This window comes from Alligator sinensis, unplaced genomic scaffold (assembly GCF_000455745.1).
Source record: "Alligator sinensis unplaced genomic scaffold, ASM45574v1 scaffold1086_3, whole genome shotgun sequence".
Taxonomy (NCBI): domain Eukaryota; kingdom Metazoa; phylum Chordata; order Crocodylia; family Alligatoridae; genus Alligator; species Alligator sinensis.
The window spans coordinates 2,893,665-2,911,877 of NW_005841975.1; the positions used below are offsets into that span (position 1 = coordinate 2,893,665).

Below are 18,213 nucleotides of genomic sequence, written 5' to 3' on the forward strand. Positions count from 1 at the left end.
GCCACACACACACACACACACACACACACACACGTGTGTGTTCCTGGTCAAATCAGCCAAATCAGTTCCAAATCATATCGAATGAGCAGAACTCAATCATTCTAAACATCATGTATGGCACTACAACCAGTGAACATCCTCCGTCCCAGGCTCTCACCGTGGGACTTCAGGTACTCCCAAATCCATTCGCAGGCATCATATATGCAGGCCCAAGCATAGAAATCTTGGGATTTGGATAACCACTCTCAATCTTAGCCCACCAGAGGCCAAGACACTTGATCTGAGCCAAAAGGCCAAGAACTCCACAATGGCTGTGTCTCAAGTGACTCTTCCTCACTCTTCTTTGTGTTCAAAAGGGCGCTTCCCTGTTTGGCTCAGATCCCCAAAAATCAGCTGGCATGAGACATTTATAAAACAATTTGTATTGTGGCTTTTATTTTTCAGTGTTTTTTGTTTTAAAATTCCTTCCATCCTGCCTGCCCGGCTTCCCTCCAGCGTGTGAGAAAGATGCTATCATCAGCTCTCCCCCCATCAGCATACTCTGAGCTGGTTTTGGCCAAACTGCAGGAGTGGGAGAGCTGCTGAGGGTATGGTACCTCCCAGCTTTTCCCTGCACCTGCCAATCTGATCAATTAATGCTGCGCTCCTATCCTGGTATCTGCCCCTCCTGCAGCACAGCAATTAACTATGCACCTTGGCCCTGCTTCCCATAGACAGTGTTAAGTAAACCCTCCACCAGGGGGCCTGGAAGAGTTTCCCTCATTCTTCCCTCTCTTCATCAGCCTTCCTATCCTTTCTCAGGCTTGTTCCCCATTTGGTCCTTTTTTAGGCCCTGCTGGGCCCTTACTCTTATTCCTGGCTCTCCCCATCCCTTCAGTGGCAGCCTCCCTTCTCAGTCCTTACATGCTGCTGTCATAACATTGCCAATATCTCCCCTCTACCCTGCCTTGCAGGAGTCATGGTCACTTTTGCTGGATACAGAAGCATCCAGCTCAGTTGCAGAAGTACAGTATCTAACAGGGCCATCCCCTTGGAATTGCTGGATACTTGGCGGTAGGAATGGCATAGGTGCCCTCCTGTGTTCTTTGGGCCCATCTCCTGGCTACAGGGTTTTGTGTAATCAGGGAAGTCAGGTCACTTCTGTAACAGAGCTTCTCTCTTGAACAGAGGGCCTGGCCACTGGCCAGTGTGATACTAGCAGAAAGGTCAGGTTTTATCAGAATATGGAGATGTGGGGCTCTCTTCACCCTAGGATTCTGTGAAACCTAAAGTGGGCCCAGCCCCAATATGAATCAGACTACCAGAGAGAGTCATATTCTTCAGCTTTCTTCACAAAAAGCTAAAAACCAGACTTGCAATACTCTTCCTCATTTCAACCCATCTAGGCAATCTGCTATTTCAGCTTGAATTACCAAACCAACTCATGTGTTGGATTAGTCTTTCCCCAAACAGAATAAATTAAAATAAATTATCCTGTAAGAGCAGCTGCTGCCTCACCTTTCACAGAGCAGCAGCCTTGCAATGAGAAATTAAATGACTGGCCTTAATTCCTTGTAACAGTAACTTCCTGCTTGTCACCACACCTACTGATACTGACAGCGCCCACAGTTGAAATGCAGCTTGGAAGTGAGAGCGAACTCATGTGAAAGACATTTTGGGAACAGTAAAATTACAGAACGGTTCTCTCAGTTTGAATGTAGCCATTCCAGGGTCCATTCCATATGCTGAGGCTACACATCATCTTCATCTTCATCTTCACGTGCAGGGTGGGAGCAGGTAAGAAACTGAACAATCTGATTTTTGCAGCAAATTAAGCAGGCTTTTCAGATTTTAATGGAACATGAATATATGTATCTTTCGTATTATACAGATACTGTAGTATATACCAATGGTGAATTTTAATTTTTGGCAGTAAATGTCTTCGACACTTGATGAATGTGAGGAGTTCATAGTGAGTACAAAACCCAAAATGTAAAAACACAGTAAATGATTGCATCTTATCTCTTTCATGCCCAAACTGCATCTGTATGAGTACTGCACATAAGCAATTACAGTTTAATGTAAAGTGTCCAGAGAACTATTATATTTTGAGCAAAACACTAATAAATAAAAAGGATTTGAAATTTTAGAAACAGATGAAATGGCATTTTCTAGTTGAAAATATCATTTTGAAGTCCTCTAATTCTTCTCAGCAATACTTTTTTATAATAAAAAACAAGCCTACTCTAAATACATTAGAGTTACTCTTTACCCAGAGTGTTACACTTCTCCACTCAGTGAGGAAAAAATCCTGGACTCTGTGTTTTCAAAAATCAAAACATCTGTATTACTATCAGTTGATATTTCATTGAACTCAAGGTTTTTCAGGAGGAATCAATGCATTTTGTTTGTTGGTTTTGATTTGCATGTAATAGTAGTAATCATAATAATAATTGTCATAACTACAACAAGAAGGAGGCCTGTACAATCCTAAACAGGTTTACAAGGTCAGGTGAAAGGCTTGAGGGAACATATTTTAGGCAAAGACTGAGTCTTGCCATAGGCAGTTGCTAGGGATGGTCAGGATTTCACACCTTTGCACTAGGAAAATGACTGTCAGAGGTGGAGTGGAAGAGATCTGCTCAAGAAGAAATGAGTACGGCACTATGTGGCTCAACGTGGCAAGTTTGCTTCCATGCTTTTCATGGACCAAGCCAGTTATCAGAATTTGACTGCTTGGTTGAGATGGTTGAGATTCAGTGAAATGCACAGCTTTGTGTGCAGCAGCTATCGTGATGAATAGTTACAAAAAATCTATCCTGCAAAAAGACTTGCCTGAAATATGCACCAATGAATGATCCAGCATATCACAGGCATACGTGAGGTCCTCTCTGATCAAGAAACATCAAATGGCACAACCCTGTAGTTTAGGTGGTGCTTTGCCAATTGGCTTAACAAAGAAGTATTCTATACACACAGCCTGTATATAAATACAGGCTACCACCTATGCCATAAGATGACGAAAAACAACATTTGTTGGGTTATGACAATTACCCCAGACCAGATTGTGCCATGCAACTCACCAACTGTCAAAGTTGTGGGTGAAAAGGTCAGGGCAGTACTACTCATTGCTGCTGTTGTACTAGACAACAGTGCGCACCAGTGTAAAGAAGCAAAAAAAGTACCATAACCTGGTCACAGCAGCAAAGGAGATCTGGTACCACAAGAAGGTGAGTGTGGTTCTAGTAGCTGTTCAGGAATTAAGTTACATCAAAATCATCTGTGAAGGCCTTATTAAGAACATTGGAAATGGAGCAAACCACCCCAGGTATCACAGCTGATGGGAGAGATTATGTAAAAGGTTTTTTTCCAGTGAACAAGCAGGCACAGGTTTACCATTTACAGCCTCCCATGTTCTGGAGATGAACCTGCCCATACCACACACCTGAGGCAGAAAGAGGAGGAGACAACCCTTTTATGTAGCATTTTACCCCTTTGGATTTGCAAAGCACTTTACAAAGAAGATCATTATCTATATCCCTGTTTTAGAAGATAAGGAAACTTCTGTATTTAGCAACAAGTGACTTGACCTAAACCATCCAGCAGGCTGAGTCAGAAATAAACCAAACTTTCCCAAGTCTTAACGCAATTCCCAGTCTACTAGCTTATACTTCTTCCCACCAACAAGAGAAAAGAAGAGAACAACAACATCCATGGTGTACTATTTTCTCCATGAGAGAAAAGGTGATCTCAGTGCCCTATGGGAAATGCAGAGAGTTCTTTTTACATCAATTATATTAGAACAACGTGTTTGTATGAGTATGGGCATGTACAGGGTGTGGATGAAGAAAGCACCTCATTTGGGGGTTTTCTTATTCTATTGCAAGTTAATCCTGACAAACGACAAACTATACTTGAGAAATGGTGTTGGAGTTTTGGAACCAATTCCAAAGAAACTGTTCACTATGATTCATGCTTAATCTCGGGTTTATATCAAACTCCCAAAGAAAATACTGAGAGTTTCATCACTTTTTGCATTAATCTCTTTATTAATCAAGTTTGCACAATTGCAGCAGTCCCGGTACAGAGATTATAAGACTTCTCGCATGCTTTCTGTGCTGTGTATGAATAAATACCAATCAGATCCTAAAAGGACATCCCCTACCGGAGACTGAAGCTTTTGGTCAGTTCAGTAAGGTGCATAGCAAAATGATGACATGGGCAGGCCTCAGAACAGGTTACATGTGGCAGGAAACAGAGCTAAGCAGTGGAAACAGTGCTTTCTGCTGAATGGTAATGTCTCTTCAGCTCCATTTGCACCTTCTCCTTTACAGCTACAATGATGACAATCGTTAATAATAAATTCCTAATAAAAATGTGTATTTAAAAGAGTTTAAATTAGGCCAGTGCGAGTCAGCAGTGATCCGATCCGGCTTTGGATCCGGCCGCTTTGGATGGCCGCGATCTGATCCAGAGCTCCGGACCGGGTTTCCACCTTGGAGATCTGGCCATAGGGTATAATGCGGGGATCAATTACATAGCTATAACTGTGTTGCTTTTTGTCCGATTTGGATGAAACTTGCAGGGACAGTAGCCTCTGCTGAGAGCATGAAACTTAACAAGTTTCAAGAAGATCGGTGCAGGGGTTTGGGGGGAACTCATGTCACAGCTGTGTGTTACAGCACAGGGGGGTGAAAACTGCAGGGGTGGTGGCCCCTGGTGAGGCCACAGAGCCTGCTAAGTTTCAAGAAGATCAGTGCAGGGGTTTTGGGGGAACTGTACCCCAAATTCTTGAAAGCAAAACTCCTGTCACGTGTATGTGTTACACCACAGGGGGGTCAAAACTGCAGGACTGGTAGGTCTTACTAAAGCCACAAAGCCTCCCAAGTTTCAAGAACATCAGTGCAGGGGTTTGGGGGGAACTGCACCTCAAGCTGTGGACAAGCAAAACTCATGGCATGGGTGACCCTGTGTGTGTTAAGGCTCAGTGGGGTGACAGCTGCAGGGATGGTGGCCCCTGCTGCAGCTACGATGCCTGCCAGCTGCCAAGGAGATCGGTGCAGGGGGGTTCTGGGCTCTGCACCCCTAGCTGCTGATGGACAAAACTCGTGCCATGGGTGCTTGTGGGACTGACTGTGTCTGTCTTGGGGCAGTTGTCTGTATTGATTCTTTCCTCTCCTTAGCCTGGTTTTGTAAGTGCTAATTGATGGCATAGCTAGGTCCTGTGTATTGAGCTGGTCCCTGAGTGAATCATGACTGATTGATTGGTAACTGGTAACCAGGGCCCCAGAACCCCCCTGCACCAATCTCCTCCACAGCTGGCAGGCGTCATGGCCACAGCAGGGGCCACCATCCCTGCAGCTGTCACCCTGCTGCGCCTTAACACATGCAGTGTCACCCATGGCATGAGTTTTGCTTGTCCACAGCTTGAGGGACAGTTCCCCCCAAACCCCTGCACCAATCTTCTTGAAACTTGGCAGGCTTTGTGGCCTCAGCATAGGCTACCACCCCTGCAATTTTGACCCTCCTGTGTTGTAACATATAGATGTGACAGGAGTTTTGCTTTCAAGAATTTGGGGTGCAGTTCTTCCCAACCCCCTGCACCAATCTTCTTGAAACTTGGCAAGCTTTATGCTTTCCACAGAGTCTACCACCCCTGAAAATGTCATCCAAATCAGACAAAAAACAACAAAGTTATAGATATTGTATTGTTTCCCCGTTATACCCTATGGCCGGATCTCCGAGGCAGCTCCGAAGCGCTTCGGGAAGCCGAATGAGGCCAGCTCTTCGACCCAGACATGGTGTTTCAGTCACCGAAGTATCCAAAGCTTCTCCGGATCTGAAGCTCTGTCCGAAGCCTCGCACAGCCCTAGTTTTAATATTTCCACCCTGGACTGGCAGGTGCTCAGGCACAAGAGTGATGATGAGCACAATAGAAATGTGCAGATGTATAGATACTGTGAAGACAGACCAGAAATCTGAGAGAGGAGTAACACTGGCTTAGGAGCAAGGCTCTTGCCATAACACCAGGGCAGAAGGTGAGGTCCCAGGATGCCCCAAGCAGTGCATGTGAGGAGGAGGCAAGAAGGGAAATGTAACCTTTGGATGTGGATCATCTGTCAGTCTGGCTTTGGCCAATAGGGGTAAAAGCACAGAAGTTGATCAGATTGATAATGACCTCCTATAACGTCTTGTTTTCAGATACAGAGGAAGCATGTCCAGCATTCACAGGTCTCAGTATAAGCAGTGCTTTGACAGGAACAGACCTGAAGGTGAAACTACTGCTGTACACAAGGCAAAACCAGCATTGTGCTGAAACTCTCAGTACAGTGGCCTCCAACTATCTGAATGTGACCAAGGAATCCATCTTCATTGTCCATGGATACAGACCCACAGGCTCTCCCCCAGTATGGATCCAAGATATAATAAAGCTTTTGCTTTCTATTGAAGATGTCAACATAATTATTGTAGATTGGAATCGGGGAGCCACAACTCTCATATACCATAATGCTTTTAGAAAAACCAGGAAGGTCGCTGAATTCTTGAAGGAGCGTATTGACCGAATGTTGGTAAGAGAGATGTTTACAGTAACTGTGTACTAAATAAAACATATTATGAGAAGGAAATGTATAAATACATGAGATTCTTTGGGACAGCAAATTCTTTTTAAAGGGGATAGAGTAATTATTGTAAGAGAAAAATCTGGTGTGCCAAATTCTTTACTTTGGTTACACATAATAATGAATTAGTGCCCAGGGAAACTGGCCAAAGAGTTTCCCTATCAGGTCCATGGTAGAGATGGGGACTGAGTTTGAAGCATCTTTTCGGTGGGATAAATGGAGTGGGTAAAAGGATGGCTCTTGCAGTGAGCATTGTGTACCCAAGAGTTCTGGTATTTGCTTTGATAAAAGTACATGACTGGGGGAGGTGGGGGTAAAAATAGGGAGGTGTGTTAACATTAAACTTAAACCTGGCCAGCAGCTGGTTCCTGCCTCTGATATTTCTTATGTTCTTAATATTTCTGTAACTAATGATCACAGCATTTTTAAATTGCAGGCTGAAGGAGCATCACTTGACTCTATCTATATGATAGGAATTAGCCTTGGTGCACATATCTCTGGGTTCGTGGGACAGATGTATAATGGTAGACTTGGGAGAATCACAGGTAAGCCCTTTTCCCAGTCATTGTTCTTGTCTTTGGCAAGTCACTTCATCTCTCTGCCTCAGCTGGTGCACATGTTGAATATAGAGAACATTGTAAATGGTACGATATTACAGGGGTGCCATAAGAACCATTTTGCATTTCAGCGCTTGACCCAGCAGGACCCCTGTTCCGTGGGAAACCCCATAGCGAGAGGTTAGATCCTTCAGACGCCCAGTTTGTGGATGTCATCCATTCCGACATTGATGGTAATGATGTTTCCTTTCTTCCTTGCCTGTTTCTCATTAGATGGGAACTTAGAAATTAACCAGGAGTGAAGGAATAAGCAGGCTGCTACTGGCAGCCCAGAGGCTCGTCTCCCAGCCTTGCACCACTTGGAGCACATCCCATACCTACCTGTGTTCACATCTTCAGCCAGGCCATTGGCCCCCCTGACCTTGCTACCACATTTCTCTCCGTCTATGATGGAGAGGCTCAGCTTCCCCACAACTCCGGCAGCTTCAGCTTTTTGAGAGCAATAGGACCTCATCATCTGTTTGTGCGTACTCCCACTGTGCACACTTCCTCACTTCAGCATCCCATTCAGAATCCACTTCTTTGCATGGGATTGTGCCCTTCTCCCTCAGCCTCCCTGGTGTGTGCATGGAAGGGACCATCCACTCATGGATCTTCTGTGGCATAGGAGGGTGGGACCAGTTTTGTTTGTGGCACCTCACCAGATGACAGGGGATGCTCTGGGAGTCCAGGCTCTGCATTTGAGTAAGGCATGGGGAGAGGCAAGGCCAAGGACCCCAACAGGTAGCTTGTCCATTTGCTGCCTTCAACTAAAATGGGGTGTCTGGGTCACAGTTATTTGCCTCAGTGATGTATAAACAGAACAAAGAAGCTAAATCTCTCAGACAACCAAGCACCCTAAAGCTAAAAGAAGCTGTGTTAATTGTTCCAGATTCTTCATTTTAAATTTCCCTTTTTCTGTGATTCATGATTTGGTGGGGGAGAGGAGAAAAAAAAAGTATTTTCTTTTATTAGGACTAGGTTACAGAGAAGCCCTAGGACACATAGACTTCTATCCCAATGGAGGAACTGACCAACCCGGCTGTCCGCAAACAATATTTTCAGGTAATTAAATTTACTTTGCAGTGTGGAAACTATAAAAAAATACATTGAATAATCACCCCAATAAGCCTGGGCTGCTTAGTGTTGTTGTCATAGTTGTTGTATAAACTTATTTTTAAATGATCATTTTAAGTCTCCAGAACACTCTGAGGTCTCTAGTAACCCCTATATTTTGTGGTAAGTAGTAAAGTGTTTGCAGCATAGGTTGTCATTTGGCCTGGTTACACATTGAAATCAGAACCATATGTGCTCCATAACGCATGGAAACATGTAAGGAGCATTTTCTAAGCTATTGCATTACAGGATTAAATTTATCAAGTTTCCACTACAACCAAGGGCAGATCTTTGGTCACAGCAAGTTCATGCTCTCTTCCATCCTGGCTTGGGGTATTTTTTCAAAGGAAGTCCACACTATATTTGACTTTGCTCTGATTTCCCCCATCTTCCCTCCTCCCATGGGCTGGTCTGAGCCTGGTGTCAGTGAAGTCTCCTGTGGTTTGATTACTTTGATGCACTGATTAGACTGTGGCCCAATCCCTGTACTTCAGTAGGAACACCTGTCCCCCAAGTGATAGACCTGAAGTTATATGGTCCACATGCATTGCTTGCCAGGGTCTGCTACAAATCACTGGTCAATGTTTGACATGACCCCACTTAAATGCCTTGCATTAAGATTGGGCAGCGATTCTATCCTGGCTGCAATCATACAGCTTTGCTGTAGCACTAACACTGCTGGCAGGCAGCACTGGGATTTCTAACAGAAGTGTAAGTAGGAATCGTGGTGCCTGAGGAGGAGGGTATTTTGTCAGAGAGCTGGGGGAGGTAATGGGATGTGCCATCATAATGCAGCAGCGTGGGCTTCCCTGGCACTCCCCCTCTAAATTGATGCCTAGGGCTAGTGCCCGACCTGCCCAGCCTTAGTTACGCAACTCATTTCTAATGAGAGATTCTTTCTCCTTGTGCAATCAAGGATCGCAATATTTCAAATGTGACCATCAGAGGTCTGTTTTCCTGTTCCTGTCATCCTTGAAAAAGAGCTGCAACATCACTGCTTACCCATGCGACTCATACAGAGATTACAAGAATGGCAAATGTACCAGCTGCAATATTTTCCAGCCTCTGCCATGCCCAGTACTGGGTAAGAAAGATGCAGCACCCATTGTGGATAGAAGTGTTTTTAGGTGATGCTTTTTTTGAGAATCACACCTCTTTCAGTCACCTGTCTTACTTTCACGTATGTTTTTTTCCTGTGGAAACTCTTACAAACAGAATGGAGCCTACTGCTTAAGGACTCAAAGCTTTGCAAACTCACCTACAGAAAACTGGCTTTGCTGCTTTCTTGTTTTTTATAAACGCTTGGTGGTGAGATGACACCTTTCCCCTTTCAGGCAGAGCAGTTAAGTTCCTAGCTTACATTGCAAATGAAAATGGATGTGGTGATTTCACTCAGTCTCTGCACATCTGCATCAAGACTTTAATAGGAAGTCTGCATTCATGGTGAGCCTAGGACTGGAAAGGCCAAATCAAAGACTTGTTTGAGGACTTTAAACTCAAATAGGGGAGGAAGCTGCAGTGTAGAAATGGAGTGTATCCGCAGAACAGTATGGGGAACTAAGGGTGTGACACAGTTTCAGGCTGAGCACTTCAAAACCTGCTCAGCACCCTGAACTTCCATCAATCTGGTGAGATGCTCTGCATTTCAGAAATTACTTATCAAGGTGTCCAAATACAGAATTAAGAGCCTAACTGTAGGCTTCCTCAAATTAAATCTAAGCCATGAAAATATTCTCTTGAGCTCCCAGTAGTCAACTTTCAATGTGTGTGCATGGGGTGGGGGATGGTATATTATTCCAAAGAAAAAAGAACGGTCTTAAAAACATGGGATAGACCAGAAGCAGGCACCGTTAAATTGCCTTCCTCTGGACACTGCCACCTGTGTCTTGGTTCACTCACGTGAATAAGACTAAAAGTGTGCAGTAACTGTGCAGATTATTGGGATTGGCTTCATCTGCAGTATATTTGATCAGTAACTAATTTTAATATTCTTCTTGTGGCTGAAAAGTAATATAGTATAAATCAAATGCAACCTGTCTTTCCCACAGCCGCTCTAGTAACTTTTTATTATATTTTTACCCTCTGTTCTCTAGGATACTATGCTTATGAATGGAAAAGCCATTTAACGCAAAAGGATCCTCCAGTGACTAAAGCCTTTTTTGATACAGCTGACAAAGAACCATTTTGCAGTGAGTGATTCACATTTCTAGACAGGCACACTGAGGACTGTCCCTTTCTGCAACAGCACAAATACACAGCGTTCAGGACAGGTGGTTAGCCAGCAGGGACATCCCGCAACAAGTTACACACACAGGCCTTCTGGCCACAGAAAATGCATTTGTACTGCTCCAAAATGGCACAATTGAAAGAACAGGAACCTTTCACAGACCAGTTAAGCAGGGGTGTGCTGGTACAGACTTGTTGTCTTTTTAGAAGATTTGGTGGTGATAAATGAAAAAAAACTTAGGAAAAAGAGCAGTAACTGTCCCAGAGTCCAGTTTTGTTCCCATTGTAGCCAGTGGCATGACTTCCTTGGGTTAACTGAGCCTTTGACTCTTAAAAGTGACCTGAAAGAAAAAATAGGCTTCTGTCCTGTTTTGGTGTTTAACAGAGAACAGAACTAAGGGAAGTGAGAGATACGTGAATGTGCTGAAGGTTCACATGAGAATCTAAAGTTACTTTTTGTTGAATCTGTTTATGGCAATTCATGTATAGCTTTGCTTTATGTTCACAATATATTCTCGGCTTGCCAGCCTGCCAGCATTCTTTCCCTCACTTGTCCCTGGAGTCATGTACTTCTGAATGCCCTTGGACAAGCATAACAGGTGGCGTTCAGGACTTTTTTCCCAAAACCATTGTCTGTTTTCACTCTGCTTTATTTTATTTTATTTTTTAATTTTTCCCAGTGGGCAGCAGCATACACAGAAGGGAAAGGAAAACAAAGAGTAGAGCAGGTTCTAATCACACTGTTTCAAGCTCTTGGTCTGGTTGAACCCCATCACTAATTAGTGCTCTACCTCTGGAAGGATTCATCACACCCTGCTCTTTGGTCAGAGTTTATAGCAAACATCACAAATGCAGGCACCAGCCTGATTCTTCACCTCTCTATGCAGGTTGCCAGTAAAGTCCCTCTGCACAGCACAGCTCAGCAAAGTAGCATGTGCAGAGGGATTTTACAGTAGCATCTGCAGAGGCATCATCTAACCCTCGTCTAACAATACTCTTTCTTTGTTTACCTCACAGTTTATCATTACTTTGTGGATGTCATTACCTGGAACCAAAATATGAGGAGAGGTTCCCTCACAATTAAATTGACCGACCAAGCTGGAAACACAGCAAAATCCAGAATCAACCAGTAAGTCATACTGGCTTTACAAGCCACAAAACTTAGCAAGTCATTTAGACCAACCAGAACATGGTTTTGGGAAGCGGGTTGTACAGGGAGTTCTGCGTCAAGGGTCACTATGCTTACACCTGGCAGGACCAAACCCAATTTGCCATAAATTAGCATAACACTATGTAATTTCCATAGACTGCACAAAGTTACACCAGCCTTTGCTCTAGCCCTTAGGATGTAGCATCAAAGAAATATGCCGCTTATTTTCAAGAGTGAAATGGTCATTTGTGCATATGTGGTCACGCAAATCGGTATAATTCATCGAATCAGGCTGCAGTCAAATGTTTCCTGCCAGACAAGTTTTTCAGGTACTCTTCAGTGACAGTGGAGTGGTATTTCTAGCTGTATGTTCTTAGTCACTTGCTCTTAGTCGCACACTGCTTATGCCAGAGTCACTTGCTTATCTACAACCCTCTGAGGTTACACAATACATACAGCACAGGCTCCCAAGCCCATAATAACCACCCCCAGTCAACAGGCACACAGACAAATATGCAATCCAGGGCCAGCCAGGGAGTGCATGTAGGCAAGCCTGATGCCTTACGGGAGCCACTCAAGGAAGCAGGGCAGGCTGAGTGTGGCCCCATGTGGGGCAGCGAGTAAGAGGCCCAGTGGGTGGGTTGAGTGCTAGAGGCCTGGTGAAAGTGGGTGGTGTGAATGAGGCCCGTTGTGGGGAATGAAAGGATGAATGTGTGCAGCCTATCAAGGGGCTGAGTTTGTCCCAGCCTCAAGCTGAAGCATAGAGCAACTTAAGGATGCCATCTATGAGGCATGGGACATGATAAGGGGAGGTCGGAGTCATGTGAAAATCCCTAGGCATCAGGATGGGCAGCCTCCCGCACAGATTATAACCATTATTTTAACAAGGCATGGCAGGTAAAACTGGGCAGACTTCCCTAGACAGGTGGCTGTACAGTGGTACTGTAACTGGGCCTGGGAGATTGCCCCTGTCACACGGACTTAAAAACCTCCAAGGATGGAGAGTCCACAACCTCCCTGGGTAACCTGTTCCCATGTTTTATTACCCTCCTAGTGAGAAAATTCTTCCTAATATCTAACCTAAACTTCCCTTGCTGCAACTTGGGACCATTGCTCCTTGCTGTCTTTGCTCACCTGTGCAGTTTCATAGCATAAGTTTTTTTGTGTATGTTGCTTGTGGACATACCAGGGCAGCTTCCTGCAACATCTCAATATAAAATGAGCTATGTTGGCAAAAGTCACTGAGACAAATCCATCCCTTATGAAATCCCATTGGCTTTAATGTTATGCTGTAACGTAACTTTGTCAAATCTGCTGTTCCATAGAGGCCTGTATTGTGGCCAGCTAAAACCACTATGAGTAACTGATTTAAGACACCTCAGCATCTTAACTCCTAATCTTCCATTTTATAGCTCTAAATCAGAAATCTACTGTAGTTTTAATATAGGATTTTGTATTCAGCACGTCATTTAGTATGCATGGATGATTAAATGTATAGGTCCATGTGGGAAGCAGGGGTTAGTCTAGCAGTTTGAGTTCAGGATCAAGTCAGAATTGGAGCTAGGAATATCATTTGAGGTCAATGGTGCCAGTATCTTATGAGCTGCACTAACAAGATTTCACTCCACAGCAGTAGAATGCAAGTGATCTCCCAAGATTTGTACCATCTTGAATGACAACAGTCTCACAGACAGCCATTCTCATAGGATTTTACTCACACCTGAAAGAAATGAGAAATTAATTCCTTATGGCTTCTGGAAGTGCCTAGGTACCCGAATAATCAGAGTGTATTCAGTTCTAGATATCTGAATTCAAACCGAACCCACTGAAAAACAGAAGCAAATCAAAGTTTTCGGTTCTTTCCCACAACCATTGCTTTTAATGTTACACTGAATCTACTCAGCATGCCATTTTCTTTTTAGTTAGTGTATCATACATTTTTTGTTTTCTTTTTAGTGAAGCTGCAGTTTTTCAACAACACAGACAAACTATTTTGCTAACTGGATTTGACCAGGATCTGGATGAAGTACAAAGAATGTCCTTGACATTTTCCACAGGGACTGTAGTAGGCCCAAAGTACAAACTCAGGATTCTCCAAATGAGGTTATGGTCAATTTCAAATCCGGAAAGGTAAGTAGAGAATTATTAACAATCTCCACTTACAAATCAGACACTTGTAAATGTTTAATGTGCATTACTGACCTGCCTGAGGACATTTGTATGTAATTCCCTAATTTCTGTATGTATATGTGTATTAGGTCATTCTACCAAGTACAAAAGGCCTTGTGCTTGTGGTCGATCAACTCTTGGCTCTCACAGTCATTCTTATCAAACCAGTCTTGATGTTTCCTGGTAGAAAATCCACCCATCCCTTCATAGGCAACACGTAGGGGAGGCACGGAGGGGGATGTACTCCCCCTAAAATTGGCCACTGCTGATGCCTGCATCACTGCCTGTGGGCGGTCAGCACTCGCCACCCCCTCACTGCCGATACCACTGCGGCCACCTGTGGATGGCCACTCAGCCTGCCCTCGCCGCCATCACTGCAGCCACATGCAGGAGGTCCCCGCTTGGCCTGCCTTCACCACCAACACTGCCGCGGCCACCTGAGGGCAGTTCTGCTCACCGCCTGACACACCTCTGCTGCTGACACCACTGCCTGCAGACAGTTTTCGTGCCCCCCCAGCCTCAGGAGGCACGCATCGTTCATGCATCCCTTTGCAGGCGTTGATGACAGTGGACTTGAAGGCCCCCAAGTACTGCCAACATTCTCCTGTTGTTGTTGATTGGAAATCCCCATTTTTTCATTGAGGCACTGGTGGAAGAGATCTCACCTGTTTGGGTCCTTGAGTACTTTGACCTAGATCTTCCATCAGCATTGCTTCTGCTGCAACCATTATTTGGAAGCCAATTTGAATGACATAAATGAGCAGATAAGTCAGTGATTGATCCAGCAATCATCAGTTTCTAGCATAGCTCCGGTGATGTGGACATCATTGCGATCCCAGGCACAAACACTGACATAATCAATCAAGTGCCAATGATTGGATTGTGTGTGTTGCCATGATGTCTTGGGCCTGTTTTTCAGGCAGAACAGGGTGTCAGTGATGGCATGAAGGACACGTGCCCCCAGTGACTGGGGGGGCACAGCTGCGCTGGCAGTGGCAGGAGTGCAGCAGCGGGAGCACGGTGGCGGTAAGAGTGGAGCTCCCAGAGACGGTGCCAGACTGCCCACAGGTGCTGCCAGCCATCAAGTGCCTCCAGTGTCTTTTTGTAGGGGGTGCCACGCTCAGGGAATGCACATGCACCTACATGCACCCCCTACGTGTTGCCCCTGAGTGATGGTGAGTCTGTGTTCTGTGCATTTGGTCAAAAGGAGGATACTGCTGGAGTTGGCATTTCCCACTCCTTCCTTGCCAATGGTTCCATTCCAGAGGTTTGAGTCTCTTCCAGCTCTGGCACTGAAATTGTTGAGAAGTATAAGTCTGTCTTTCTCTGGAATGCCAGAAAGGATTTGGTCAAGGTTGGCCTAGAATTCCTCCTTGGTTTTGACAGCGGTGTCAAGAGTCAGGGCAGATGAGCTGATGACAGTGGTGTTTTGGTTCCCTGACAGTTTAAGATGGAGAGTCATGAGGTGCACATTAATTCTGACAGGGAACTCATTGGGTTGGTTTATGAGTTCATTCTTGATGGCAAAAACGAACTCTGCGAAGCCAGCGTTCTCCTTCCTGTTTACCCTTCCACAAGAAGGTATAGCCACCTCCTTGTTCTTTGAGCTGCCCACCTCTCGGTTGCTAGGTTTCGCTCAGTGCAGCAATATCCATGTTGTGTCATCTGAGTTCTCAAGCCACAATTGCAGTACAGTGCTCTGGGTGTTCACTATTAATAGGGACCTACCGAATTCACGGTGGAAGTTAACTGCGCGGCAGCTCCTTTAATCTTGCAGGTTCTCCCATGTGCCTCCCCCTATGGAGGGGCTGTACCACTTGCTTCTAATCAGCAGAGAAGCAAAAACTGGTTTTAAATATAGTGTCGTTTTTGCCTCCCAGCTGGTCAGCAGCAAACAGCAGGGCTACCGGGGCCCCTCAGCCAATCAGCAACATGGTGGGGTGTGCAGGCCAACCTGCATGATTAAAGGAGTTGCTGCACAGCCCACTTCTACCATGAATTCAGTAGGTCCCTAACTATTAGGATTGTTCATGAGTCTCCTGTCCCAAAATTGATTGTGTGTCTTTGTTGATTTTGACTACAGTAAAGCTAATTTCACTAGTTGCAGTTACCCAGTCAAGAAAAAGGTAGGCAAACTATGTTTAGGACACCTTTTCTAGCCCCCTCCTCATGTAGGGTGAGCAAAGTGGATCTGGAAGAAGGTTGCTTAGGCTGAATCACACTCTTGGCTCCAAGTGCTAGACAGCCTTCATGTAACTGCTGCCTTCATACCAGTTCATGAATAGGAGCTTCCAGACCTCACAGTCCTGCTTCCATCATCATCAGCTGGTTGCCAAAGGACTTGAAAAATGTGCTGGAAAAGCCATTTCCATGGAAAATGTATTTTATTGTGGAGAACCTGCTTCCACAAGGTTCTTGACAGAACAGGACCTTCGTCCAATGGCAAGGAGACCAAGACAATTGGAGATCTCGTTCTGCTGCAGCCTTCATCCACCTTAACAACTGTTGAGATTCTGATGTCTTCTTCTGCTCTGCTGTTGAAGACTTGTAGACCCATGGCTGCAGGGCTGGGCAGGTTTATTATAATGGTGATCTGAACTTGCTATGTCACAGCACCATCCAAAGACATATGTGGCTTTTCAGGAGGGAAAGCACTGCCATCTACTGTCCCCACCACATCCTGGTGGTGCTATCAACTCCAAGCAAAAGAAACTGAATCTCCAACAAGCCAATACAGAGGTCTAAAGGAGGACCCATGATATGAAGAAGAGATAGTGGGAAGACAAGGCAAAGGAGATTCAACATATTGCTGACATCCACAATATGTGTGATTTTTTCAGTGCCATCAAAGTCCGACTCCAGACTAGCGTGGCCAACATAGAGGACAGTTCAGTTGTCCTCTATCCTCTTTTGATACAAAACCAGACACTTTTATGTCCTCTATTTTTCTCTTGAAAGAAAAAGGTGTCCAGTTTCATATCAGTAGAGGACAGAGTAGCCGAAAACTGGAATGTCCTCTATGATGGCCACTCTACTCCAGACTCCTGAAGCAAGTTTTATTTGCCCAGCTCAGTCAAGGCATACGCTCAAGAGGAGGGCAGAGAAAGTGCTTAAAAATGTCCTCCATGCCAACTTGAAAAAATGCAACATCAGTATCATCTCATGGGAGACTATCACCTGGGATCACCCCAAGTGGAGGAAGAGTCTGCTGCAAGGATCTCAGTACTTTGGAACCTTTTGATGACAACAGGAGATGGAAAAATGGGAGTGGCAGAAACAGCATGTCATGGACCGAACTAAAAACCCAGAGCCACCCACCCCAAATGGAAACATGCCCAAGCTGCAACAGAGACTGTTGACCCTGGATTGGCCTCATCAGCCATTTTTGGAACCACAGATAAGATAATCATCCTCACCTGAGGGATTGCCAATGATGATGATGATTTATATAAGGCCAAATTCTGCTTTTAAAGACATGTACTACCCACTGCTCACTTTGAATGTTTCATCCACATCTGGGGAGAGAATTTGGTTTCATAGTTTCACAGTTGGTAGGGTCAGAAGGGACCTGAGCAGGTCATCAAGTCCAACCCCCTGCCATAGCAGGAAAAAGTACTGGGGTCAAACGACCTCAGCAAGGTGTTCGTCTAACCTCCTCCTAAAGACCCCCAGGGTAGGAGCCAGCGCCACTTCGCTTGGAAGTCGGTTCCAGGTTCTAGCCGCCCTGACAGTGAAGTAGTGCCTCCTGATGTCTAGTCTGAATCTACCCTCTGCCAGCTTGTGACTGTTATTTCTAGTCACTCCTGGTAGTGCTCGGGGGGAACAGGGACTCCCCCAATGCCTGCTGGTCCCCTCTGACTAGTTTGTAACAGGCCACTAGATCCCTCCTCAGCCTTCTCTTGTGGAGGCTGAACAGGTTCAGGTCCCTTAGCCTCTCCTCGTAGGGCCTGCCCTGCTGGCCCCTGATCATGCGAGTGACCCTCCTCTGGACCCGCTCCAAGTTGTCCACATCCCTCCTGAAGTGCGGTGCCCAGAACTGGACGCAGTACTCCACCTGCAGCCTGACCAGTGCCACATAGAGGGGAAGGATCACCTCCTTGGACCTGCTCAAGATGCATCTGTGGATGCATGACAAGGTGTGGTTGGCCTCCCTGACCGCGTCCCCACACTGTCGGCACATGTTCATTTTGGCATCAATAATGACTCCAAGATCCTTTTCTGCCGCTGCACTGATGAGAAGGGAGTTCCCCAGCCTGTAGGTATGCTGCTGGTTCTTCCCCCCAGGTGCAGTACCCTGCACTTGTCAGTGTTGAAACCCATCCTGTTCTCATCTGCCCACCCCTGTAACCTGTCTAGG

At 45.3% G+C, this 18,213-nt stretch overlaps 1 protein-coding gene across 4 annotated transcripts in view; it reads left to right on the forward strand.

Annotated features, from left to right (window-relative positions):
* Positions 1-1,594: 1,594 nt before the first annotated feature.
* The window catches only part of LIPH (lipase H), a 40,885-nt gene continuing 24,266 nt past the window's right edge, over positions 1,595-18,213 (forward strand). For 2 of the 4 annotated variants that reach the window (XR_001357808.1, XM_014518701.2), the window contains exons 1-9: positions 1,595-1,776; positions 6,181-6,548; positions 7,036-7,144; positions 7,288-7,389; positions 8,171-8,260; positions 9,228-9,395; positions 10,405-10,500; positions 11,555-11,666; positions 13,644-13,817. Coding sequence is in view for 3 of the 4 variants with exons in the window: in XM_014518701.2 (XP_014374187.1) it covers positions 1,722-1,776; positions 6,181-6,548; positions 7,036-7,144; positions 7,288-7,389; positions 8,171-8,260; positions 9,228-9,395; positions 10,405-10,500; positions 11,555-11,666; positions 13,644-13,817 (1,274 nt within the window). In the remaining variant the exon portion in view is untranslated. The remainder of the gene's footprint in view (positions 1,777-6,180; positions 6,549-7,035; positions 7,145-7,287; positions 7,390-8,170; positions 8,261-9,227; positions 9,396-10,404; positions 10,501-11,554; positions 11,667-13,643; positions 13,818-18,213) is intronic. The other 2 variants (XM_014518702.2, XM_025200783.1) reach the window with 2 other exon arrangements.